The sequence below is a fragment of the Excalfactoria chinensis genome, chromosome 13, assembly GCF_039878825.1.
Source record: "Excalfactoria chinensis isolate bCotChi1 chromosome 13, bCotChi1.hap2, whole genome shotgun sequence".
Lineage (NCBI taxonomy): Eukaryota > Metazoa > Chordata > Aves > Galliformes > Phasianidae > Excalfactoria > Excalfactoria chinensis.
This window is the reverse complement of record NC_092837.1, coordinates 6,893,337-6,919,462: the sequence shown is the minus strand read 5'-3', so window position 1 is coordinate 6,919,462 and position 26,126 is coordinate 6,893,337. Positions and strand designations below refer to the sequence as shown.

Genomic DNA, 26,126 nt, shown 5'->3' with positions numbered 1-26,126 from the left:
TGCAAAATAATGTCCACTCATGTCAGTGCATCTTGGAATGGGTATTTCAAAACGATTCCCAGAGTTGTGCATGTGGCACTTGAGCCTGTTCACCCATTAAGAGGTTTTCCAACTGCACACAGCTGGCAGTATATTGAGCCTGATAAAGATAACAAGCTGCAGAGCACTCTGCCTTTTGTGCCTGCAAGAAGCCACTAGATAGCAGTATAGGTACAGAAAGCAAGGCACATTTTTCTAGTTCTTCCCAGCGTACTTGAATCTGGTGGATTCTGGATGACCTTTCTCAATGCCCAGTCTTGGTAATGAAGCAAAGCTGAACTATGCCATGCTTCTCTCTTCCTTCCCTATTTTCTTAGAACAGGTTGGCAAATTCTGATTTGAGAAATTTCATTGAAGCTGGTAGCTGCATAAAGGCCCAAATTAGTGTCCCAGGTGGGATTCAGCTACTCCTTGCACTGGCATCATCTGAGTGCTGACTCACGATCACTGTGTGATGGTAAGTAATGGGAGAGAAAGGAGGAACTAGGACCTGCTCTAGAGGAAAAGTATCTGGGATATTGGACACCTTAGGTTTTATCAGATCTTTTCTTCACAGAACAGCTAGAGCTGTTTGTACTTGGCATTAAATGAATTGTACCTGGTAGAATACTGTCAGTTAGGTATTTTACTGATTGCTGGTTAAGGTACCTTATAATATTGACAAAAGGACATTGTATTGTTGTGTCTATTCCTACTGATTGCTGTTATGCTACACTGAAAGATCCCTTCAGAATAAATTCAGAAGAGTTCTTTGAGCTTCATGTTTCTTGAATCTGCCACTGAGCTGCCTGTTGCAGCGCTGGATGGCTACCTGCTGGTGAAAGAAGCAAGGCATTCTGGCTTAGCTGCAATCTAGTCTATTGGGGATCTACTTCTTGCCATGAATAACATGGTGGTGTGATGGATGAGGACATTAACAGGTCTGCAAACATAGGAGTCATTCTCTGATGCTATACTGGGAGTGGGGATGGTATTGAAAAGTTAATCCCTCTCCAACCTTTCTGTGCCACTCAAGATTTCTTAGACCTGTATTTCTTTTCTAGGCTGACTTGATGTGAACCATTCACTTATCCCAGCTGTGGGAGCTCTTCATTTTTTTCACCATTCCTTTTGACCTTCCTCAAACTCTTTTTGGTTCTAACATATGCTTCATATACTTTTTTAAGTAGAGGGAACTAGAACTACTGATGGGATTCAAAGTAGACTTTTGTAGAAGTATAATGCTGTCTTCTGGTTTGTTCTCTTTTCAAGGAATAGATAGCTTATTAATAGAGAATGTGGAATTTAATAATAATTGCTAAAATATACCTTCCCCCCCTTCCCCAGTGTTACCAAGGATAGAAGTGATTTTTTTAATGGTACTGTGCCTGATAAGGCCTAAATCCCATACTGAGGGGGTAGAGTCTGTTCAAAGCCCATCATGTTATTATTTGAACTTAGAATTGTTTTCCCCATTTGCACATTACATTTACTTACACAGAACTTTGTCTATCTACAGTTCACATTTGCAGTGAGGAAACAAGAAAAAGCAAAGCTCAGCCTCAGTTGACGCTGACCAGTGTGGCATCAGTCAATAAGAAAGGCTTTTTAAAGTATGTCAATGGCAAGAGGAAGTCTGAGGAAAACACTGGACTGGTAGTTGATGCAGACCATCACCTAGAGAGTAAGGATGAGGATAATAAATATTAAGCTGGGGAAAGACATAGAGGGGCAAAGAAGGGATTAGGAAAATTTAAGACACAGGTGGAGATTAAGCCAGATGTTTAAGAGTGTAAGAGTTTTTTCTTGCTGCCCAGTACCACATAACAGTAATCAGCCTTAAGCATTCATGGTAAGAAAGAAAAACCCATGCAACAATTTTGAACTTTGGTGGTAGTACTTTTGAACTTTGATGCTCAGTGCCTTAGAAAGGGATTGGGGAAGAAGGCACCTATCCGGAAAACAGAAGCAATTGCGGTATGTAAAATCTGGAAATGGGGAAATGAAACTTCAGTTCTGCTCACTCAGCATCTTTTATGGTAGCTATAAGGCTTGGTTTACTCTCCTTCCACTCACTGACCCTGGGGTCGCCATCAGCCAAAATGTCCCATTTTGTGTTGTTTCGCTGGATTGTGATACAGGCCTTTATAGGTGAGTCTTCACCTGCTTGGTTGTGGGATTGCTCAGAGCACAAAGATTTGAATGGCTGCGCTTGTTTTACCCATGAATGTGTGTATCGCAGGGGAAAAGGGTGTAACTGTATACAGAACTAAAACAAAAATAAATTAACTTCTAGAGTTAAGTTACAGAGTTAGAGTTAACATCTCAAGATGTTATTATTTTAATTTAAAAAATATATGTGTTTTCTTCTGTCTCTAAACTTTGTTAGTTTGCTCTCCCCCCCCAAATTATCTAATTTATTTACTGCTGCTAAGTATGTGTCGCTGGCTTTGCTTCTTTATCTGTGTCTCTGCTATGACCCAAGGCAGACACAGCCCAAACCAGGGAATTGAAATATTGATTGAGTAATGAACATGTATACATGATAAAGAAAATACTTTCTTAAAATCTGAGGGCTGTCTGCTGCTTTGAACTGTGTACCATCACAGGAATCAAAGAATCATTAAGGTTGGGCACCACTGAGATCATCTAGTTCAACCATGAAGGAAAGCATGGCAGATTACTTTCCTTCTAAAAGCAAACATTGAGTGTTTGCTCATCTAAAGTCTGGACTTTCAAAAAAATAGTAGTAATTTCTGCGTGCAAATTTAGGCATCAGTGATGCAGTTTTCAAATTGCAGAATGAACTGAATGAATTGGCTCATGAAAAGTGTCTTCCCCCAGTTCCAGTGAGGCATGAGCTCCTAGTGAAAGTTGTGCTTGTAAATCACTCCAACATCTCAGGAAATGCTGCCTTAGGTGACTAAAATGTTAATTGATCAACCTCTGCCAGGATGAAATATCCAATATAATAATGAGAGCAATTGCACTGTCCTTAATTCACTTTGAAAAGGAATGGAAAGATTTTGGTAGGTGGCAGAATATTCTGAGGTGTCTGCTGTGCAGGTGGCACTGTCATGCAGCCTGGGAATTCCATAATATTTTTGGTGTTCTGCCAGACTCAGCAGCAGAAATAGGAGGTCTCTTTCCTGGCTGTATGTTCATCCTCAACATAAATTGGAGGGACTGATCTCCATTTGCTCTTGTTTTCAAAAAATTTTTTTATGCAGAACTTCTAAAGGATGAGAATTTTTGTTATTGTCTTCTCTTCAGCCCAGCTCTGCACCAAGAAAGGGTACATTCAGACTCAAGATAGTTAAATATTTCTTTTTGGTTTATAGGATATATTCTTTGAAGCCTCATTACTACAAAAGCCTTAAGAAGAAATAAAAAATAAGGTTGATAGGGAAAAGATATCAGTTGTGTTCTGCAATAAAATGGGAGAAGCTATCCCTGATCAAGGAAAAAACTTATTTTTTCAGCCATCTGTCTTGCATGTTTTTGTCCATCCAATGACCAGTCTTCATGACATAAAACTATATATATCTATAAATATACTGCTTAATGCTATCTATCATTAAGGGCTGTTCCAAGGGAAACTGTATATAAATATGTGTATATATACATATGATTTAAACAATTATGAATACCTTCCTGTCTTGGAATATATAATAAATATCTGGAGTGCATTTCCCTCTCACTTGGATTAAAGATTCAGAGTGACAAACCTCACTGACTTCAGTGGGACTGCTCAGGCACAGCTGATGCTCAGAGCGCCTTGAGTCAAGACTGGATGGCTAGGCAGGTCATTGCCATGGACAAGGACAAGCCTAGGATGTCAGGATAGAACAGTGTCAGGAGCTTTTTTTTTAATTTCAAAGGTATTTAAATTCAATCCTGTTTACTGTTTCTTCTGGGAAATCTGTCTGTGGAATAGTCTGCAGCTGAGAAAAAAATTACTTGGTCCTTGCTAAGAGGTTCATACTGTTGAAGCAGGATGGTTGTGGTATCAAAGCCTTCCCTGCTAACCTGCAGTGCAGGCAGATGTTAGGAACATTAGCTTCACATAAATTAAAAGAGGACTTGAAACTGCAAAAGATATAACTTCCTGGCACCAGTACTTGCAGGAAACTGCCCTGGAGACATTCTGGTGCCTCATCTTCCCTCTTCTTCATTTTTATTTATTTATTTATTTATTTTAAAATAAGCTCAAGTCTCTGCTTATTTTAAAGAGAGGGTCAGGCAGAATTTCATCTGTTAAAGGGCTGCTTAATGAAGCTACTTTTGCACTGTGCAACACTGGGATGAAAGAAGAGCAGAAGATAAGTCCATTCATCCTCAAACTGCAGTGATGTCACCTCCAGGAATAGTTCAAGCTGGTCTTGGTTTTACATACATCTTTGTTGGGGTGACTTGAAAATATAAGTTAACCTGCTCCAGTGACTAACCCCATGCTTCTCTACTTTCAACCAGATGAATAATTTTGATCTCCTGTCACCACGAGTCTGTTTCCTCTGTTTTGCTGTAATAAGACAAATGAATTCTTTTTCCAAGTAGTAAAACAAGCAGCCATTTTGCAAAGCCTTACGCTGTAGTCAGAAATTCTCTCTCTCTCTCTCTGTCTTTTTCCCTTGCAAATTCATCATTTGTTTCACTGCTAAAACTTCTGCCCTTCATGCCATATTGTGTGTTGTTCTGTCTGCTCCTACTCTTTTAGCATTTGGAGCAGTGGAAACCTGAACCAGTCAACTTATCTCTCCAATGGGATAAGTGATAATGAAGCTGAAATGTCATCCCAGTAGCAAGTCATGAGGCAGCCTGCCACAGACTAAAGCCTCACCTGGGGAATAGTTCATTAAAGAAAAAACAAGAGAGATGTGGACACAATTGGCCACATCTCTGTTTGCTATCTGGGAGTCATGCCAAAAAGAAAAGACATTTAAACAGCTGGCAAAATAGAAATGTTGGGCAAACCACTGCCAGAGCTGGTGATAACAGCAGCAACTGCTGTAAGTCCTCTTTGGGGAAAGGAAACAGACCATAAGATATCAGATCTGTGGGGTGGTCCTCTTGCTGCAGCAGAAGACCAGATATGAATGCTCCCCACATCAGCAAAATAGGGGAAAAGTCAGCAAGGCAGGAGGAGCAACAAAGACAGAATGAGCGCAAACCAGAGGAGATTTATCACCATATGTAAACTTATATTTCTGTGTAGTGTCTCTCATGAAGAAGAAATCCCTTTCAAGGCAATCTGGGAATTGCATGGAAAGTTAAGAGGGAATAGTAACAAAGATTCAAACCATATGCTAAGGTGGGTATTGGCTGTAAACCCAAAGAGCTGGTCATCAGGAGTAAAAACAATTCAAATCTGCATCTGTTGTTTTTAACATTGGTTTAACAATAGCTGATAAATCTCCTGCGAACACAGGTCTGCAGGTAACTGAGAGTTGGTAGGGCTTGCTCAGGGACTGAGGGAGCTTAATAAGAAGAGATTCCCATAGGCAAATCCCACTGCTCTGCCAACTTAATTAGGACTTAATTTCATGCAAGAGTAGGTAATTTGGCCCCTACTATTGAGCCTGTCATGGAAAAGTAACCGTGACAGAATTTTTCTGTTCAAAGTAGGTGATGGAGGACTGAGAGCAGCACCAGATGAGTTTCGAACCAGGTTTCTGAACAACTTTCAAATAATCTGTTAGAACAGGCAGTGGGATGGGAGCCTAATAACCAAATTCCATTTGCACGCATCTGGTTTATGTTTGGGTCATCAGCAACAGACTTGAGCTCTTGTCACTGTGCACATGCACACATTTACTCTCACTTTTTTCTTCCTTAACAGGACACACCGTGTCAGAAACAGTTGTTCGAGCACAGATAGGACAACCTGTCACATTGCCTTGCGCCTACCGGGTGGCACGAGAGAAGGACATCTCCGATATGTGCTGGGGCAGAGGCCCGTGCCCAAACTCCAAGTGCAATAACAAAGTTCTGCACACCACTGGGAGCAGGGTGACGTTCAGAACATCGCAGCGGTACAACCTGCAGGGCAGTGTTTCCTATGGAGATGTGTCTCTGACAATTCAGGAGGTGAAGGCAGAAGATGCGGGCATATACTGCTGCCGCGTGGAGATCCCGGGCTGGTTCAATGACATCAAGCAGAATATTCGGCTGGTGGTGCTCAGAGGTGAGTTCTGAATTCTTTCCTGGACTTTTGAGCCATACAAGATTCTGGTTCCTCTGTTTCTGTGAGTGTGTCAAGGAGTAACTGCTTGCAGCCTAGAAACAAACCCACAAATATGGGCTGTGTTCTTTCTGAGGCTTGGTTTCTGCTAATTAGGCAGTAAATTTAAACAGTAAATCTCCTTACTTGAGTCACAATATCTAAGTAGGTAGATAATTTTTAGTACATTATTATTTGGCTTTCCTCAAGGAATGCTCCAATTCACCTTATCTCTTGGTTACAATCTTTCTATACAGTAACCTCTGTGAAGAAAAAGCCAAAGAAAAATGGTTCCAAATCCACAAAACATACCATAAAAACAACTTTTGCACCCCAAACAACCTCTGATCTTCATGGAACAGTGCAGACTGCTGTCATCCTGACAACCACTGTCCCCCCAGCAGCTTCTGCAACCACAGAGTCTCCAAGAGCAACAACTGCTTTTATTTCCCCAATGTTTGATGAGACAGCAAGTGGCACTTCTCTGGAAAAAATGGTGTCAACCAGTGCTCTCCCAGATTTTTCAGCCAGTTTCCAAGCAGCTGATGTGAGGACTGAAGTCGATGGCATCTTCTATTCAACTGAGTCAATCCTTTTTCCTGAAGGTACAAAAATAATAATCACCAATGATTTACTTGTCTGTGTAACAGAGATAGTCTGTGTTAGCCTGAATCAGGCGTCATAAAGATTCTCAGGGACAGATAATTAACTGTCACTTGAAAGGTTTATCTGAAACATTTGAATATGCATATAGGTAGTATGTTTTAGAATCATAGAATTGTTAGAGTTGAAAGGGATCCTTAAGGACCATCTGATCTGTCTCCCCCACACTGAACAGGAACACTCACAGCTCCATCAGGTGCTCAGAGTCCCTCCAGCCTGACCTTGGCTGTCTGCAGGGATAGAGCACCACCACCCCTCTGGGCAACCTGTGCCACTGTCTCACTGCCCTTACCAAAATGGACCTGCAAATCAGATGTTGTGGCTGGTGGCAAAGCAGAGAGAATGACAAGGAGAACAGGAGACTGAGCCTGCCCTCAGAGGATTGTTAACAGGCCAAAGAAATAAGGTGACAGAAAGGGTGGATGGTTCCCTATTTTCGTTTGGTGCAGCTGCATTGTTAGCCAAGACCAGACAGAACCTCGTCTGTTTTTGTTAGTTAATTTCTCACGAGAGTTTGCCAGACAGACTGGGTTAGCTGGGTGTTTGGTTCCTGCTGAGCAGGCTCTCATTTAGTTTCTCTTCTTTCTTTGCCTGATTTCCCCAGCAACTGCCCTGCCAGAGCCAACCACACTTCACACACCGAAGTTAACCCTTGGTCCCTCAGGTATGGAGAGGCAGCACCAATATTTGCTCTACCAGCCAGGCTGTGGTTCACTGCCACAAAGTCTAACTTTGATCTATGGGATGTGTGTGCTGGAGTCAGATAAGCACTTTGTGTACTTGTGTATTTGGGGGTATTCATGCTTAACTGCTCTTCCTTTCTTTTTCTTTTTGGGAAGGGTAGTGGGGAGAGAAATTAAAAATAAAAATCGTGAGGAATGGTTGTTGGGAATAAAAGATGAGGGCAAAATGCAAATACGCCTCTGGAGAGAGAACATGGGATGGGAGCTGAATTCCCAAATTCCATTTGTGCAGTTTTTATCCGTGCTTATGCCATCAGCAACAGACCTCAGCTTCCGTCATCACCTGTTTGGGCACATTTAGTCACATAACCCAAATGTGTGGCTCGCAGTGAGCTCTGCTGACTGTGCTGCTTCTTTTCCTGCCACGTTGTGTTGTACAGGCAGATACCTGAAGCTGAGGCTGCCAAAATCCCTTACTCCTCTTTCTTTCTTCTTTCTCAGCAATGAACACTGCATCAGAAACTGTTATTCAAGGAGTGATAGGACAACCTGTCACATTGCCTTGCTCCTACCAGGTGGCACGAGAGAAGGACATCTCCGATATGTGCTGGGGCAGAGGCCCGTGCCCAAACTCCAAGTGCAATAACAAAGTTCTGCACACCACTGGGAGCAGGGTGACGTTCAGAACATCGCAGCGGTACAACCTGCAGGGCAGTGTTTCCTATGGAGATGTGTCTCTGACAATTCAGGAGGTGAAGGCAGAAGATGCAGGCATATACTGCTGCCGCGTGGAGATCCCGGGCTGGTTTAATGACATCAAGAGGAGTATTCAGCTGGTGGTGCTCAGAGGTGAGTTTTGTGGCTTTATACACCTGGGAGAAACCCAACACTGCAGGAGAGGTGAAAACCCAATTGTGTCTGTTTGGCTGTCTGGTTTTGATATAAGGCGTTTTTATCGATGTAAGTAGTTTGCAGTGGAGGGCTGAAGCCAGTTGCCTGTTTGAATCAAAGTCAGTGAGCACCTCTGATGAGAAAATAATTACTTGAATCACCTTTCCTTTCAAATGACATGTTTAATTTTTCATTTCACAACTATATTTGTGGATTTAAATCATCAGAATAACCCTTGGAATTGGAATTCAATCCCGTTTTTCATTTGGTATTCATCTAATGCTGAAGATTGGTTTGATTTCACTAATTTTACAAGGAAACCCCTGTACAGAAATTTTGTCTTAGGTTTTCAAATGACTTTTCCCTTATTTAGCCAAGCTGCATGTTAAGGTAGGGATATTGCAAAGCCAAGAAGAGGCTGAAAAGCATTGCAAAGCACAGGGAAAAGATGGTAGCCACCAGCTCTCCTGCAGAAAGAACAATTATTATTCTGTCTTTACAGGAGGTTGTTCTGGGGTGCAATTGATGCTGATGTACACAGAGCTCTAGATATGCCTGTTGTAAGCAATGTATCAGGAGAGTGGGGCAAAAATGCTGCAATGCCATTGCTATCTCCTAGTCTGAGGGAAACAGTTCATAAAAAAAAAAAGGATTTGTTGAAAGAATCAGTGAGAAACTTGTGGCTGACAATGATGTTTTTTTATCAAGAATGACTGAGGGACTCAGTGTCTTTTTGGAGGACATTGGAGAGCAATAATATTCTGCACATGTAGATTTGCTATGCAAGGTTCCAGTCCTTCCATTCTGTGAGAGGGTCAGTGAGGAAGTGTTTGAAACCTGCAAAAAAAAAAAAAAAAAAAAAAGAAATCAAACCCAGAAGGCTGGGCATTGCTCACCTGAGCCTTGTTTGGTGCTGATTACACAACTATTTAACAAAGAATTATCTCAACTTCAATCACAGTGTTTTAGTAAATGAGTCATTTTTATCCATGTGGTTAATTGGCTTTCCTCAAGATGAGTTGTGAATGCTGAGGTTCGCCTTTTCTTTTGGCTAATTTTTCCACACAGCACCTCCAGTGATGACAACAACCACAGGAAAAGCTTCCACTTCCCCCAGCCATTTAGGAACAACAACTTTTGCTCTCCAGGAAACTCCTGATCTTCAAGCAACCACATGGGCTGCTGTCCCCTCAGCAGCACCTACAACCACCGTGTCTCCCCAAACATTTGATGAGACAGCAAGCAATAACTTTATGGAAGAAGTGTTGACTACCAGAGCTCTCCCAGATTTTTCAACCAATTTCCAAACAACTGATGTGTGGGCTGAGGGTGAAGTTGTGTTCTGCTCAACACAGCCCATCTCTTCTCCCGAAGGTACAAAAATAACCAGTACCAATGCTTTCTTTTGTCTGTGTAACAGAGATTTTTTCATGTTAAGCTGATTTAGGCATCATAGCAACTCTCCAAGGACAGATGATTAATTGTAGCTTGGCAGGTTTCTCTGAGACATTTATGGGTATGTCTGTAGATATTATGTTCAAGGAAATGGAGGTCAGATGTTGTGACTGATGCCAAACCATGGAGAATGGTCAAGAGAACAGGGGTTTGTTTTTTCCTTCAGAGCAGTTTTAGCAGGCTGGAGAAATTAGGTGACAGAAACCTCACCAGGTGCAATAGAAATAAATGCAAAATTTACACCTGGGTTAGGAGTCTCACTCACGCCTGCACTATTGTATTTCTTGATTTGGGAAAGACAGTTGAAATGCTCCATTGAAGAGTTCTTTTGCTCTGATTAGTCATAGGCATGAGAATGGTGGTTCAGTTTCGCCTCTGAGTTGCAGATGCAGAATTGCATGAGCAATTCTGAACACCATATGAAGAACCCCCTAAGCAGTGATCTTTATGAGCAGTGGCTTTTTTTTTTTGTTTCAGTGACTACTGAATTCCCAAGTACACTTTTGACTGCAGACAGAACTGAAGAGGCCAACACTTCTCTCTTGATAGATGGTGAACCAACTGTAGGTGAGTAATGCTGGAAGGTCAGATGTTGCATGTTCAAAGAAATAATGTAATTGTCATAAACAGAAGTATTGACTATTCTTAAAAGTGTACCAAGCATTTACTGATAGCCATTTGTTGTATGTGACAGTGGAGAAGGGTTTCAGGTCTGCAGAGTAGATGTCTGAAATGAGGATAAAACAATGGGTGGAAACAGCATGTTTTCAAGGCCTCCAAAGGAAGCAGGTTTTGAGTCACTTGCTGCTGTTGGGTATCTCAGGTCTGAAGTAAAAACTGCTCTTTGCCACCATGCAAGCTGAATTGTCAGATATCTGATCTGTCATCATTGTGAATCTGCTGAGCTTTCTGTTTCAAACACTCCCTGAATATCATCATTGAACAGATTTGGCCAGATGTGGCTGCAGGCTCAGCTCTCCAGTGACTAGTGTGTGCTCCTGGAGATGATGGAAAGCAGCAGGGAATTATCACAACCATCAGTCTGTCCTTCAAGAGAAAAGGAACTGGGGTACAAAGTTACGACAGACCTGTGAAATGAACAAACTCTCACAAAGTTTGAATTTCGTGGCTCCCAGTCAAGTACAAAAGAAGACAAGACCATGTTGTTCAGGTGTCAGAGCCTGTCCAATGATGAGTTTAAAAATGGAAAACTAAAATTCAAGGATGATTCAATTCTGGCTGTTAGGAGAGGCCACTGCACACTTGGGAACAGAGTATTTAGGTTTTTGAAGATCTCCTTTTGATTGGTCTAGAGACTAGCAACAGAAACAGTTTAGGAAACCATTCCTGAGTGCCCATGGAGACTCATGAATGAGGCTTAACTGATCCCTTGAGCATTTGTGAGCATTTCTCAGCATTATTCTGCTTCTCATCTTTTTGATATAATTCTGGATAATGCCCATGTTCAGTTGTTGTAAATAGAAAGTCTTGGAAAGGGGCTTACCTCTGGGATTCAGGAGGAAACTGTGGGCTAGAAAGAGCCATCACTAAATGAGTAACAGCAGGCAATGTACCATGCAATGTGAATCATGCATGCTCCCACCCCTGCAAAAACTTGTCATGCCATTTCCAACAGCCAAACTGCCATGTGTCTGAAAACGCTGCAGTATGGTTAAGCACTGGATCTTAATCTAAAAATACAAACAAAAAACATGTTCTTGCCTGTGCATCATCTTACTGTAATGTTTCAGAGGTACCGAGATTCTACTTGAGAATTAGAAAACAAGGTGGATGGTGCCCAGTTCGTGTTTGGTGGAGCTGTGTTATAAGCCAATGCAGGAAAGAACCTCGTCTGTTTTTGTTAGTTAATTTCTCACGAGCGTTTGCCAGACAGACTGGGTTAGCTGGGTGTTTGGTTCCTGCTGAGCAGGCTCTCATTTAGTTTCTCTTCTTTCTTTGCCTGATTTCCCCAGCAACAGCCCTGCCAGAGCCAACCACACTTCACACACCGAAGTTAACCCTTGGTCCTTCAGGTATGGAGAGGAAGCACCAATATTTGCTCCACTAACCAGGCTGTGGTTCACTGCCACAAAGTCTAACTTTGACCTATGGGAAGTGTGTGCCAGAGTGAGATATGCTGTATTTGTTACCACCAGAATCTATTTTCTACTCCAATGGAAATTTCTATTGCTAAAATTGCATGCATGTGAGCTACCTGTGTCCTGTCCATGTCTTTGAGAACATTCAAACATGCTTTTGTAGATGGAAACAAAGCAACTCAGCTGTCATAGGGAAGCTGATCTGAACTGAAATATTCAGGGGAGATTCACCAAAAGAGTTGTCTACTGGAGGAAAAGAAATAAAAACATGCAAATTTGTTCTGGTGGGATTACTCGTGACTGCCTGATCAGTCCTGCTGCCAGGTGACATTCTGTGAGCCTCATGCATGCAGTGTTTCCATCAGCTGTGGTTTGGGACAGCATAAATGTGTTATATGTGCGTGCACTGTCAAGTGACTCATGTGGTCCCCAATGTATTTCACTAATACAGAGGCTCTGTGCTTGTTCCCTTGTCAGACCTTTGGAAGCACTTCTCATCAGAGTCTTTCTATACATTAGGGTATGACCCAATGCACAGAACCTCTCCTGTCCTGAAAGGAGGTGCTTCTTCAATTTGCTTAGCTGAGCTACTCTTCTGTCTTTGGGATGCTGTTCAGCATTGGTGCCTTCTGAGAGGGGTCAAGAGTTTCAAATACTGAAATAATTCAGTGTTTCATAGCATGAGATCTTGATGAGCACAGGCCATGTCCAGGTTAATTTTTTTGTGGCTTTAAATTCACCAGCCAAAATCAAGATAGTAGGATCAGAGCACAGCAGCCTATAAGTTTGCTGCAAGATTTCTTGAGCATTCGTTTAGTTCATTCTTATGCCCAAAGCTTGGAAAACCAGAAACAACTGAGTTATTTTTAATAACCCGAGATTAAGTAAAAAGAGAAAGAAAGAAAGAAAGGAAATACACCAAAGCACCATCTTGATAGAGCTACCTTAGACCTGAGTAAGTTATCTTAATGTAAAGGTATTTCCTGTGGTTTCCAGCTAAAGCAGCCACACATAGTTCTGACCACAAATAAACAGAGGCAGCTCCTCCAGTTAAACTTGTGCCTTGCTGACTACCCATACTCTGCTACATCTTGTGTTGCGTATGGAAGTTAAAACTCTCTTGTGAGACACCAGTTTCTTCTGTCTTGCTTCATGGGCTGTCTCTTGGACTGTTATTTCCATGATGAAGGCTGACACTTCCTGATGGTCGCCTGTATGCAGTTTGTGGCTAAAAGAGATTGTAAACTGCTGGTTGTGAGGTGCTACATTTCTCCTACTTGGGCCAGACTTTGCACAGTGGCCCTCCCTCCCTCAGATGACTATGCCAGTAATCATTTACTTCTCTTCTGTTTTCAGAGACTTCACTGAATTCAGCCAGCAATACGGAGAAAGCTGGGATAAAACTTTCTGTAAGTTTCACAAGTGTTTGACTAACATAAGCCAGGCCAGCAGGATGGGCTGGTGATTTTTCAATGCGTTGTTGCCAAGTGGACAATCTTTGCAAAACAGTAGCCTGGACTTTTGTGCAGATACTCAGGATCCAAGTATTCACCTTCTGCTGATCCTGTGGGTTACGTCAAAACCTGCAGCAGTCCCATCTAGTTTGGGCTCTTCCAAAAATTCCTCATCCCTCCAACACATCTGCATGAGGTGCTGTCCTCCGGGTGTGAGCAGGCAGGAGGCCCCTTCAGAAGCTCGTTACATATCCCTATCTCTAGTTAAGAGAAAGATGAGGGTGACTAAGCTCCTATAAACTTATTGAAGAGTTCATGTATAGTGGGATGGATTTAGGCTCAAATGCTTCCGAGGCAGGTTTGTTAAATATTTAACAGGCAATTCATGCTGTTTATCATGATCATCCTGACATGTCTTCTTCTGGCAAGCTGAGCAGAGTGTTGCAAACTCAGCCTCACGCAGATATTTCAGAGCTCTTAGCCTGGAGCTCACTTCTGCATGGATAGTTCTGACGCAGAAATGCTTTCAAAGACTTCTCAGTTTTTCTCTTCTCTTTTCCAGTTTCCCATCTCCACCATTCTCACCGTATCTCTCATAGGGATATCCATTATTTTGATGTTGATACTCTTATCGTTGCTTTGGAAACGTAAGTAACACTTAAGCACTTATCTTTTTTTTTTAATGTTTCCAGTGGTGGTTTAATGCAAATATCCTTCTGTAACTCTGATAAATCCCCTGGTAGATCTGCCATGGACAATGTAACAGCACTCAGTTCATTTTATGGAGCTGTTTTCCATAGTCCAGGACTATGTCACCATGGGGATGAGGTAGGGATGCAGCAGGAGGAAACCCATGCAAAGAACACTTGTCAAGTTCTGATTCTCACTGAAGGCTCTTGTTCTTAGCAATGTAGTCCTATAGTTGCCTGGAATTGCTTCTGGTGAACACTGATGTCGCTTAGAATGAGATCCTTTCCTTCCTTCTTAGCTCACAGAAATGTTGCAGGTTGCTGTCTTTCCTTCTGAACTCATTTGACTGATTTGATAGAGTTGTAGAATTCTTTTCTGTCATTGTGACAATGTTATTTTGCTTCTAGGAAGGCACACAAGGAAATTTATTATGAAAAGGTAATCAATTTCATAATTTTCTATTAAAAGTTCCAATGTGGTTTTTCTTAGAAACAGAAGTTATTTGCCACTAATTTTAATGGGTGCAGTACTGGTTTATGAAGCTGATAATGTAAGTTATCAGACAACTTCGCCCTACACCTAAGAGATGAGGGCTGGGGGCCAAGGAAGGGCTCCTTACTGAACCGCATAGTGTTAATCTGCCAGCTGTCACTGTAAGTTCTGAGCAGGCCTTTCCTAGATGTTAGAATGATGCATGCAAGGTAGATACTTCATGGTGAAAATAAGTAGACATTTACCATTGAAATCAATGGACTCAGTAGCTTCTGGTCTCCGTTTCAAGGGGGAATGTGCCAACATTGCAAATAAGAAAGGATGCTCTGAAGCATCCAAGAGCTTTTGCCCCATCCATACTGATCTGTGCTTATCACTACAGCCTTAGACCAGCTGAAGACCTTGAAAAAGTTTTCAGTGGCTCTGAAGGAGAAAACAACCTTTTTGTGCTGTGAAGAGCTCCTGCATTGCAAGTGGATGGCCTGGAATAAAGCACAGCTGCACTGCAAATAGAAAGGACCTGTTTCAAGCTGCATCTAGAGACATTTGTGAGCCCTTAAAATATCAGTGGGTGTAAACCAAAGGCCAAAGCTTCAACTACGAAAATTTAAAATCTTTGTGCAAATTTTGCCATCTCACCTTTAAAGCTCACTGTATAAAGAAGCTTCTTTTAGAGTATGCATTATTCAGTAGTATTTCTGGGATCTGTGTTCTTATTAATACCAAATTAAATGTTTTTCTCACAGTTCTACTAATGCTTTTCCTTGAATACAACTCAGAATGCGAGGAACAGAAGAAATCGCAGAGAACGCTGCTTAACTTTGAAGTGCAAAGAAACATACAAATCAGCAAATACAAAGTTTCTTATTGCTTTTATACAATCGAGAGAAAAAATAAGCCACGAGAATGCTGTAAGAATAAATAAAGATGTAGATCACTTAAAGGGTTCCAATGCTGCCCTTGATTCAGCATGTTCAAGTGACTCTTGGAGACTACGCTAATAAACTTTGTAATTTACCACTAGGAATTGCATTTTTTATGCCACATCCTAGAGCGTTTTAAGCAGGAGTTAGTTATTCCCCAGGTGCTGAAACGGCTGGTGTGCTATCTCAGCTCTGCAAAGAAGTGCTGTAGCATTTCCAGAGATGGAGAAAAACCCTGAAGTCCTCATCATGACAAGCTGCAAAATGGTGTTTCAGCTGGGCTCTAAAATACAGCTTGTGTTGATGGTCTGCCTGGCAGGGTCAGTGCGGTGGGACTGGCTATGGGAGCTTGCTTGGAGGAGAGGTCATCTGTGGGATACATTGTTCATCTGTGTTATTGGAGTCCTCAGCAGCTTTGTGGGTCAGCATGGGAAACAGTTCAAACCCATTACCTCTGTTGCCTGCAGTTCTCAATCCTTGCTAAAGCAACTCCAGGAAAGGACCCCTTGAGCTGAGAGCACACGATGGAAGCATCACTTGAGCAAAATGTGGCAGGCCTGGACTTCCCCTTCAGTCATGCTTGGGGCTGCGGTGAGAATTTTATCTGCACAGCAGATTCCCCCAGCCCACATGTGGCTGCATGAGTTCTGTGGAGGCAGAGGAGGTTCCTCTATGGGCTCCTGCTCAGTCTTGCCTGGGTTCAAGACCCTGCTGAGCATGCTGGTCATGTGTTGCTGGACCGTACAGTTTTGATGCTCTCGTTTAAGAACACAACCAAAATAGCTTATTTTTTTTTTTTCTTCAATTAGCAGGACTGAGCCAATCCATTTGCAGGTATTCATTTGCTCTGCCCTAGTGACTTCTACAGAGCAGGACTGGCTCTTGCTGGGGATGGCTCCAGCATGTTGGTTGCTGGACTGTGGAGGGTCCTGGCTTGGGGAGATGCAGAAGGGCAGAAGAAATACAAGCCAACAAAGTGAGTTTGATTCTCCAAACATAAAACACTGAAGCCAAGAAAACCCTCTTGTGAGCATCTTGAAACAAGATCTGGATTATAAGCTGCAACATCCTTCAGTGGCTGGTGCTTGGGGCTGGGAAAACTTGGAGAAAAGCAGCCTTGAAGCTGCTGTAGGGCTTGTGCTGTTGTGTTGTGCTTGTTGTGTTGCTTGCTGTGCTTGCCAGTGCCACCTTCACTCCATCATCAAAATGCCAAATTAAATTGGGTGAAGTGGATCTGATGTGAAGAGACTGTGACTGAACTACTCAATTAGCATGGAGCAGGTACAGAAAAGCAGTTAAAAAGGAGTGATCTGAATATTCTGGGACATGGGATTGGCTAGTGGGAAAAAAAAACAACAAGCAAACAACAGGAAGAAATACTGAGAAACAGAGGCAGACCCTGAGTTACAAGTACAAATCCTCTAAAGAGGATCCTGAGGAAAGAATTAAGTATCATTCTGAGATTAATGAGACCTCTCTTAATAGACTTTACTGGAGCTGACTGCTCTGATGGTCCCTCTCTATCTCAGCGGAACATTCCATTACATCTCAGGGTTTGTTTCTCAGCCTTAATGTGCTTTTCTAGGCATTTTTTAAGGTTAATATAAATAAATCTCTGGGTTCCAAAGGTGGAATCTAATTGGAGCCTGAGAAGGAGCAAGCAGAAGAGAAGAATGCAGCTGAGTACATAGGAAATTAGAAATAAGAATAAATAGCATCATGGGATTTGGGGAAAGAACAGAGATAACTGTGCCATGTGAGATGAATGCATGAAAAAGCAGAAAATTTCAGTCTGATAGAGAGGATTTGGGACGTGCTGCTGCAGACGTGACAGCAGATGGCAAAGTTGAGCTGCAGAGCAACAGCTGAAGAGAAGTAAAAGGGCTGTGGAGGTGATGCACTGAAATTAAGGGGGAGCTCCTGCAGAGAATACTTTGGTGGGAAGGATAATCTCCTGCCCTTTGGCAACATAAGCTTAAGACTTCTCACTGGATTGAAGCTGAGGGTGCAAGAGAGGTGCAACCTGCAGTGGGCAAAAAGCATTGGAAAGACTCTTTAGCACAGTCTGTTGGGATAGGACAAAGGGAAATGGTTTCAAATTGTTGAAACCAGGGGAGATTTAGATTGGTTATAAGGAAAAAGGTATTTTTACAGTACAAGCAGTGAGGCAGTGGTACAGGTTGCCCAGAGAGGTGGTGGTGCCCCATCCCTGCAGACAGCTAAGGTCAGGCTGGAGGGGCTTTGAGCACTGATGGAGCTGTGGGTGTCCCTGTTCAGTGCAGGGGGGTTGGAGCAGATGGCCTTTAAGGGTCCTTTCCACCTCAAATGACTCTGTGGTTCTGGTATCAGCTTTAATCTTTGAGATGCTGACCCTTCTCCAAGGGGAAGGAAATCCACCCCTTCCCCACATGGGAGCATTATTTTCATCTTTCTTAAAAGAAACTGCATGTTCTGCTGAAATTTCAAAAAAAATGCCCACAACCTTTTTTTTTTTTTTTTTTTTTGAATCAAGAATCCTTTCTAGGAAAAAGGTGTTTTATTTATTGGGTGTTTTTACTTTTTAAACATGTAGGAAAAGGGGAGTAAGGTGAATTATCCAAACCAGGTGCGTGGAAACTGTTGAGTCATTGCCTGAGCCGTTGATTGAGCAGCTGGGAAAGGACCCGGTCAGCCCTGGGAGCACAGGTGGAGGCAATTGAGCTGTGCGGCCAGAAGAGGTGGAGCCTGGCTGCACCTCTCTTAGACCTCATTGAAGGGCTGGTTGCTGCTTGGGGAGGGTTTCTTTTTGGAGATCTCGTTCTGGTGAAGCTTTTCTCTGCAAACCTGGAATCTTTTCATACCGGTGAGTGATCTTTTTCCCTTTCTTTGTTGCAACTTTTTATTGCGCTGATCCTTCTATCATCACACCTTTGTTGTAGCACCTTTTCCATTGTACTCATCTGTCTGATTGCTATACCAGGGAACAAGTCCTATCTATAATTATGTAACCTAAAACAAAAAGTATGGAGGCCTGGCTCTCCTCTCCTTCAGTACTTGAGTCTTGAATACCCAGATTCACATATTATGAAGATTCATGTTTTCAGATTTACTCTCAACTGTTGCAGCTAGTGTCATTCTTAACTAAGTCACCCAGTAGTTATACACACCACAAAATCATCTGCATGTTTAATGCAGAGCAGAGAATTTATATGGAGAGATCTATAGCTTTTAATCCAGTGATGAATCATTTATGGGATTTTGGATTATTCACTTTGTACTGAATTGAGTTGTCTCTTTCACAAAGCAAGGCCCACCCACAACATGCTCTGCGTCACAGACTGAGCCTTGTGGTGGTGTGTGTTGCTGGGATGAATTATTTATTGGATGTTTTAAATCACTTGCTCGGTGGTGAACTAAGCCAGTTAATTTTAAATCTCTTCGTATCCATTCTTAAGTACACAAAGCGATTTTATGTACATGATATTCATCTCTCCTTCCTTCCTTCCTTTCTCTCCTGTGCAATAGTGAATTATCCATGAGGTTTGGGTTGAGCTAGTTTTGGATATGCTCAAACTTGTCCTTGAGGGAGGCAATAACCAGTCCTGGGGATTTATCGCAGCTGTTCTTGGGCCTGGTGTGCAGCAGGTGTCTCTATGAACCCATCAGCTCTCAGCTGCCCCCTATTTTAAAACCAAAGTGAAAGGTTCACTATTTCTTGCTTGTAATGCAGTATAGTTCTCTCAATCCTCAAGAAGCCGAGCAGCAGACTTCTCAATGGATCTTAGTATGGGGAGTAGGGAGATTCCCATAGTTTTCTGTGATCAAACACTGATTTTATATTTTTCCTCTAACTGCAAGCCGCAGCTGATAATGGAGACAGCTCTTCCCCATGGCTTTCCTGCAAGCTCTGCTTCAAGGATGAGGGGAAATCAGTCTCTCAATTGAATGGTGAGTCAATGCTGCTTTTACTTGGTGTTTTATGTCCTTGGTCCATTATCTAATGAAGATTATGATGAGGTAATTATGGAAATACACAAATTGCAACCTCATGAATACCAAAGAAATTGATGATGATCTGTGCTGAAAGAATGCATAAAAATGCAAATCATTTGTAAATGGGTAGTAGTAAATCTTGTTAATATTAATAACATAGAGCTTTTAATTACATCAGGCCTGGATGAATTCTAACCAAAGCCCTCTGAGGAGAGTTTTTAAGACTTTATCCTGTGAACTGAATGCCTCGAGGTCAGAAGGAGCTCTTAGATGGCTCTGCTTGCTATATGGTTACCCTTGGCTCCTTCCATTGTTGAGAGAGGAGGGAGGACACTGGTCCAGAATGTGATGCAGCCCACAGAAGAGGAGGTGAAGCCTGTCCTGTGGTAGGAGAGCTCCAGATCTCAGTAGGGCATTGCTAACTGTGTGCAGCAGCTTGGAATTGTGAAATAGGGACTGACAGCGTAGTGTGGCTTTGACTATATATTTAGGTTAAATAACATTGCTGGATGGAAATATCCCAGGACAAACTCTCACAAAGTTTGAATTTCGTGGCTCCCAGTCAAGTACAAAAGAAGACAAGATCATGTTGTTCAGGTGTCAGAGCCTGTCCATCAGACACCTGGAAATGATGAGTTTAAAAATGGAAAACTAAAATTCAAGGATGGTGTCATATCTGGCTGTTAGGAGAGGCCACTGCACACTTGGGAACAGAGTATTTAGGTTTTTGAAGATCTCCTTTTGATTGGTCTAGAGACTAGCAACAGAAACAGTTTAGGAAACCATTCCTAAGCTTTGGAAACCATTCATAAGCTTTGGACTCCCAGTACTGTTGATCTGAGCATCTCCATGGGTTCTGTTGTATCTGTGTCACAGCATAGAGTCTGGTAGAGCTGGGGAGCAAGATCCCCATGCCTGTGTCTGCAATTCAGCTGTGACGCCAGCAAAGCACTCTGGAAGGATGAATGCAAAGGCCACAGCTGAGTGAGCTGGAGATGTGGGTAGGGGATGACACAATACCTCTGCTTTCTCCTGGATCAGTTCTGCTGTGGTTGCTTCCTTCAGAAAGGCTTTGTAGGGAACAAACCCCTTCCAGTGTTGAGGAGAGAAGTAGCCGGATTGCTGAGCTTGTTGATAGGTGCCCAAATGAATGTATGGATTTCATGAAGCCCAGGGAGGTCCTGTGACAGCCACACACTGGCAGACTTGCCAGTGGCTGAGTGTTTGTTTGGTAGAGTTCGTATTCATCAGCTTGTCCTTCTCTTTAGTTCATTCACGTTCTGTTGTTAGCTGCGTTATTCTACAAAATAAATGAATTTTATAATACAAAGATACTAGATGGTGCATTCAGACATGGTGCCTGCAGCTTCACAAATCCTGATGAAGAAGAGAGAAATATTCCAAGAGGTCATGATTTATTGCTTATAAACAGCTCCCTGGGTCTTATTATCTTTCCTGTGTTGAAGCCTGGAGATCTAGATCGAGCTTTATAATTCACATCAAAATTCATTGTATCACATGTCTCCTGTAAAGCCACGTTTTTGAATGATACGGCAAACCCTATTAAATAGGTACTCATTAAACTCCAACACCTTATAAATTCTTCCTGAGTTTTGTTGACAGTACACATCAAACACAAACCATTAAGTGCTTTTCATTTTCCTGGTAGTGTGCAATCATAATGCATTACATGACAAAATAATGTGTTTACATGACAGATTTAGTGCTTGATCTGCTGCATGAAATGCTTCTGAGCACCAGAAGATAAGAGAAAAATGTAACATTATACTTCCAAGTGTATATTAATTCTTAACTAATAATAAATTACACCAGGATGCTGATGGAAACAGATGAGAGAGAGAGGCACATGCACATGGGAGGAATTCATGAGGATCAGTGACATGGCAATGAATACTAAATGCAGACATCATAACTGGAGCTAAAATGAAACATTTCTGCATCAGCAAGAGAGCTCCTAGAGCCTCTGGGCTCTGTGTGTTTTTCTTCTTTTGCATCTTGAAAGCCCATACTGGGCTTTAGTTAGTTGTTAGTCTTACCATCACTGTTCCCTTCCACCCAAAATGGTGACCTTCCCAACAACCTGACAGCCCCTTTCCTTTCATAGGATGGGTTAGGCTGGAAGGGACCTTAGAGATTGAGATATAAGCCCCTGTCATGAGCATGATTCTCAACCAATATATCACGCTGCCCAGGATCCCATGCAACCTGATCTTGAATGCCTCCAGGGATGGGGCACTCATGACTTTAGCTTTGCTTTACCGGGGCTGAAAGAGACCTCCCTGGTGTAGTTACTGCATCTCTACAGTGGAGGACCCTCAGCAACTAGAAGCCAAGTTTTTTTTTTTCCCAAGATGAGGCACAGTTTCCACCTCCCTCACTGGCTCCTCCATCTGGAAACTGGCCCATCCTTGCACCTCCTGTGCTAATCCACACATAGCTCTGAGCATGCAGCTTCGCACCCTCTCAAGGCATTTGGTGCCAAAAGTTCATTTTTCCTTTTGAAAATTCAAAGGAAATTATTTTAAAAATGTTTTCTTCCAGTTTTTCATCAGAATTTGGCCACAGTGCTACTGGTCCGCTGCCAGCCCTTTCCTTCCTCAGAACTGTACCGTAATTCACAATTTAGCAGACATTCAGCACCAGCAGATAACTGTCATGGTGTTGAATTTGGAATTTCAAGAGTGATATTCAGCCACTTCATGAGTTTGGAGTATGAGGGTAGCTGTGTCTATTAATCTTTAAAAAGAACCCAAATCTGTGTGTTTTATTGCAAGTGGGAGCTAAGACAGAATTGGTATGTGGGAAAACAATGCTATAATAATGACATACAATCAAAGGGAGGATAATAAACCTGCTAGTTCTCTGTATTTGCTGGGGGAGTTTGCTGGGGAGCGGGAGCTGAGGCTTGTTTTAACTACAGACAGCTTTCTCCTTTCTGTTTTTATGGCTTTCTCAATCACTTTGCTCATCTGCTGCTGGAGGCTTTTATTTGCTGATAAGGGCTGTTAACCAGTTGGAAAGTCAGACCAATAAAGTTATGTAAAATGCAGCCAACAGCTTTTGGCAGAAAGCAGGCATGGTGCTGGCGGAGTGATGGAAGAGATGAGAGGGCTTCTTGCCCTCATGTTGGAAAGGGAAATGTCCTGAGGAGGGGACCAGTTGCAATGAAGCAGTGATGGACACGTGCATGCTGTCCCTGTGCCTTGGCTGGTGCTAATGGAATAATGAGGTTTTTTTTTCCTTATTCTGTTCCTCCATTGCCAGAGAAATTTCTACAGGCTCCTTTCACAGGGAAAGGAGTAACAGGTGTTGGTTTGCAATGGGAGGGGGCTTGGACTGCCTTGCCGCAATGCAGTGCTGCAGCTCTTAGTAAGGCAGTGACCAGCTGAACTCCAGGAAGACTCAGAGATAAAAAACAGTGCTTCTTCCAAGGTGATTTTGTATTAACTTTCCTTATCCAGAAGTAACAATAATAGAAATGGAAAAAGTACCTGATTTTTAAGTTTACCTTTTAGTAGTCCTCTGAGTTGTGCCCGTGCAAGTCTGGATGCAGGCAGTTGTGCTATGGCTATAGCTTTTATTTCTCCTTAGAACTTTCTAGAGGCAGAGAATCAAATATGTGTGGGCTTCCCAGTGTGTCTGTAGGTGCTGGAAAAAACCACAGGCCTTACTGAGAATTCAGGTTTTGCTGTTTATAAGCTGAGTCTGGCATTGTGATCTCATTTCATGGCATTTTGCCTCCGAGATGGTATTTCTAACCTCCAGAGCTCTGCGTATGATGCTAATGAAAAATTCAAGAGGGGAGCACTAAGAGTTTGGGGAGGAATGCTTGGAATGGAAAGCTGGAGTGTAGGGCTGAATGTGCATTTTTGTTCTGTAGCTTATTATCTACCCCGTGCAACTCCATGGGCTTGGGGAGAGTGACTGTGACGTTGTGCAAAAGGAAAGGAGCTGGGGGTGTCAGTCAACAGTCATCTGAATGTGAGCCAGCAGCTGGCTGGGGGGCCAAGAAGGCCAATGGCATCCTGGCTTGTATCAGAAATAGTGCAGCCAGCACTGTTTTCCTAGAAAAACAAACATCAGTTTCAAATCTCACCTCAATTTGGTTATCAGTTGAGAAATGATCAGCATCAGATTTTACAGAACTGTTTCAGTTTTCCTTCTCTCTCGTCAGGTGGTCCAGCTCCTGCAGGAGAGCCAAGCAAGGCACTTGCTGCAAAAGCTCAATGGGGTTTTGCCCTGGCACTTGCTAGGGTGTGCTCTGTACACACTCATGTACTGAGTTGTTCCCCAAACTATTGTTGCATTTTCTAGCAGCCTGGATTTGGAGTGTCATGTATTGGGATGTGGTGGTAGGCAGCAGCTGCTGCCCTTCCTGCTGTGCTCACATGCTGTCAAATTTCCTTGGTTCTTTCATAATTTGGAAGACTGCTTTCCAAACGGTGGTCTCCTAACTCTGTATAACATAGGAGTTGAAAGCAGTGATTAATAAAAACAAATATGAACCTCACTTTTATGCTGATATGAATCCTTTCAGAAAGAGCACAGTCAGTGAGCCTGCCGGCGTGCACGCTGATGCTGCAATGGGTTCCTTTCTGTAGCCTCTGCAGGAAGGGATATGAGATCTCTTCAGCTAATGTTACATTTTTCTGATGGAGATTCATTAAAAATTGATTATTATTATTTATTTTTCTTTTAAAGCAGGCTCCGCTACTTTCTTGCTGGGGCTATTTATGTAGAAGTAGATTTAAACATCTCCTATTTACTCATAAATTAAATTGACCTGGTAAAATCCATGCCATTTGCAGCAAAATCTTTTCTGTTTGGAAATAAGACATAAATCTTCTGACTTCAGAATGCTTTCTAAAAATGTCCTCACCTGATGCACTACTGTGGCCAAGGTAGGCTAGAAGCTAAGTCTCTTCCTCACCCAAGCTTTTAAGCTACCAAGCTCTATTAGTGTTGTTTTTTCCTCAGACGCTAGAAGTTTGTGCTTCTTGGCAGTTCTACCTGTGGGTTACTGAAATACTTAGTCTTTATAGACTCAGCAGCTTCCTGCAGCACTGTCTTTAAACTTCTCAAGATCCAGAAATGATGCTCAAATGAGAGACTCCTCCATCTTTATGAAGCTGGGACACTGCAGATAGAAGCTGAGAGAAGCTGAGTCCCACTGGTGGCACAGTGATGGGAAGCTCAGGCAGGAAGGAACAGAATCCAGTAAAAAGATGACCCTGACTCTGTACCCTACCCCACCTTGTTTGGCATTTTCCATTTAATAGCCCTTTGACCAAATACATAAGCTTTTGGACTACAAAAAAAGAAAGTCTTTTCCCCCCCTCTCTGTGTGAATGATTTACCAAGTAGCTTATACTCATGGAAACTCTCCACCTGTTTTGCTTGTTAAGAAAATTGCAAGGTGGATCATCCCTCTGTCTGGTTCAGCTTTGGCTGGGTCTCTTCCAAACTAATCTCTTGCCCAGGCTCTTTGCTCTGGGATCTGGATGTGTGCCCACAGCTGAGCATGTTTCCTCAGCCCCAGAAATCACCATGCCTAAATTTCAGATGCAGAAGGTACTTTCATCCAGCCCTGAGTGTACTCACACTGGATTAAGTGAGCGACTTGATGAACTGATTAAAGTTTGATAGTTCTTAGAGCACACAGCAGTCTTTTGGGAAGAATTTTGGATCAGAAATCCACCCCTGTCCACACTAATCTGTGTATTATTCTCTCTCATTACTTTGTATTGATTCATTTCCATTTCATGCTGGTCGCCAGTGTGTGTCTGGTATCGCACTACATTATTTAGCTGCCTCCTGACTCTCTTTCAATGTTCAGTGGCATCTGTTAGCATGGTTGACCCTTCCCTGTCAGATATCATCTAATGATGACTTCTTTGTTTTCCCCTTAATAACACTGACATCCTATTAGTCCATTAGCTGGTCATACTCTGCCTGAATCCAAAGTTAACTCTTCTGTGCCTTCTTTTTTCTTTCCATGTTACTGTCTGTGAGTGTCATTAGAAGCTATTACTGTCTTCTCTGCCTTTCCACACACAAACTCCATTTGTCTTGGTGTCCCACGCAGACTTGCACACATACCTCCTGCACTAGGATCTGACTCCTGCCTGTTTGCTCAGTTAATCTACATACTTCTGACTAACACTTCAAGCTGGTGATTCCCCCATTCCTAAAGAAGCACTTTCCATATATTGAACCTAAATTCCTACTTGTGGCTTCTGGCCATTATTTTAAAACAAGGGAAAATCCTTTTCTTAGAACCCACCAAACCCCAGATACTTGTCTCTAGGAATGCAGGAGCAAATCGGCAAGTGATCCACTTCTCTCTGGGCATGACCCACTTGCTGCCTCTCATTAGTTGTGATGGCTATTTAATATTTTAAAACAACACGTATCAGCCCCACCAGTGATGAAGTCTTCTCTCAGTGTTCTTAGGCTGCTAAAAGCAGCTTTGCAATGGACTGCAGAGCACTTCTGTTTAGCTTCAAATGGACTTATAACAGCTGGGCTGGATCATCCCCTGAGCA

General features: G+C 42.5%; 1 protein-coding gene and 1 long non-coding RNA gene across 3 annotated transcripts; both read left to right on the top strand.

Moving 5' to 3' along the window:
• Positions 1–190: 190 nt before the first annotated feature.
• LOC140258182 (uncharacterized) lies at positions 191–16,773 on the top strand. Of its 2 annotated transcripts, XM_072348239.1 has the most exons (13): positions 191–496; positions 2,062–2,169; positions 5,858–6,202; positions 6,496–6,843; positions 7,506–7,565; positions 8,086–8,433; positions 9,544–9,849; positions 10,408–10,497; positions 11,904–11,963; positions 13,386–13,438; positions 14,046–14,130; positions 14,581–14,611; positions 15,048–16,773. In XM_072348239.1, exons 2-13 carry the CDS (start codon positions 2,121–2,123, stop codon positions 15,118–15,120), a joined length of 1,848 nt encoding a protein of 615 aa, XP_072204340.1. In that variant the 5' UTR covers positions 191–496; positions 2,062–2,120; the 3' UTR covers positions 15,121–16,773. The 2 variants fall into 2 exon arrangements, with proteins under 2 accessions (XP_072204340.1, XP_072204341.1); XM_072348240.1 differs by lacking the exon at positions 2,062–2,169.
• A 1,565-nt stretch (positions 16,774–18,338) lies between these two features.
• On the top strand, positions 18,339–24,075 carry LOC140258194 (uncharacterized). Its single transcript, XR_011905196.1, has 3 exons — positions 18,339–18,430; positions 19,426–19,515; positions 23,756–24,075. It is a non-coding gene; the product is annotated as an uncharacterized lncRNA (long non-coding RNA).
• Positions 24,076–26,126: the final 2,051 nt, after the last annotated feature.

Coding starts and splice junctions, on each gene's coding strand:
- LOC140258182 (XM_072348239.1), top strand. CDS start 2,121: ATGTCCCATTTTGTGTTGTTTCGCTGGATTGTGATACAGGCCTTTATA. Junction 6,844..7,505: donor GTCAATCCTTTTTCCTGAAG/GTACAAAAATAA, acceptor TGATTTCCCCAG/CAACTGCCCTGCCAGAGCCA. Junction 13,439..14,045: donor AAGCTGGGATAAAACTTTCT/GTAAGTTTCACA, acceptor TCTCTTTTCCAG/TTTCCCATCTCCACCATTCT.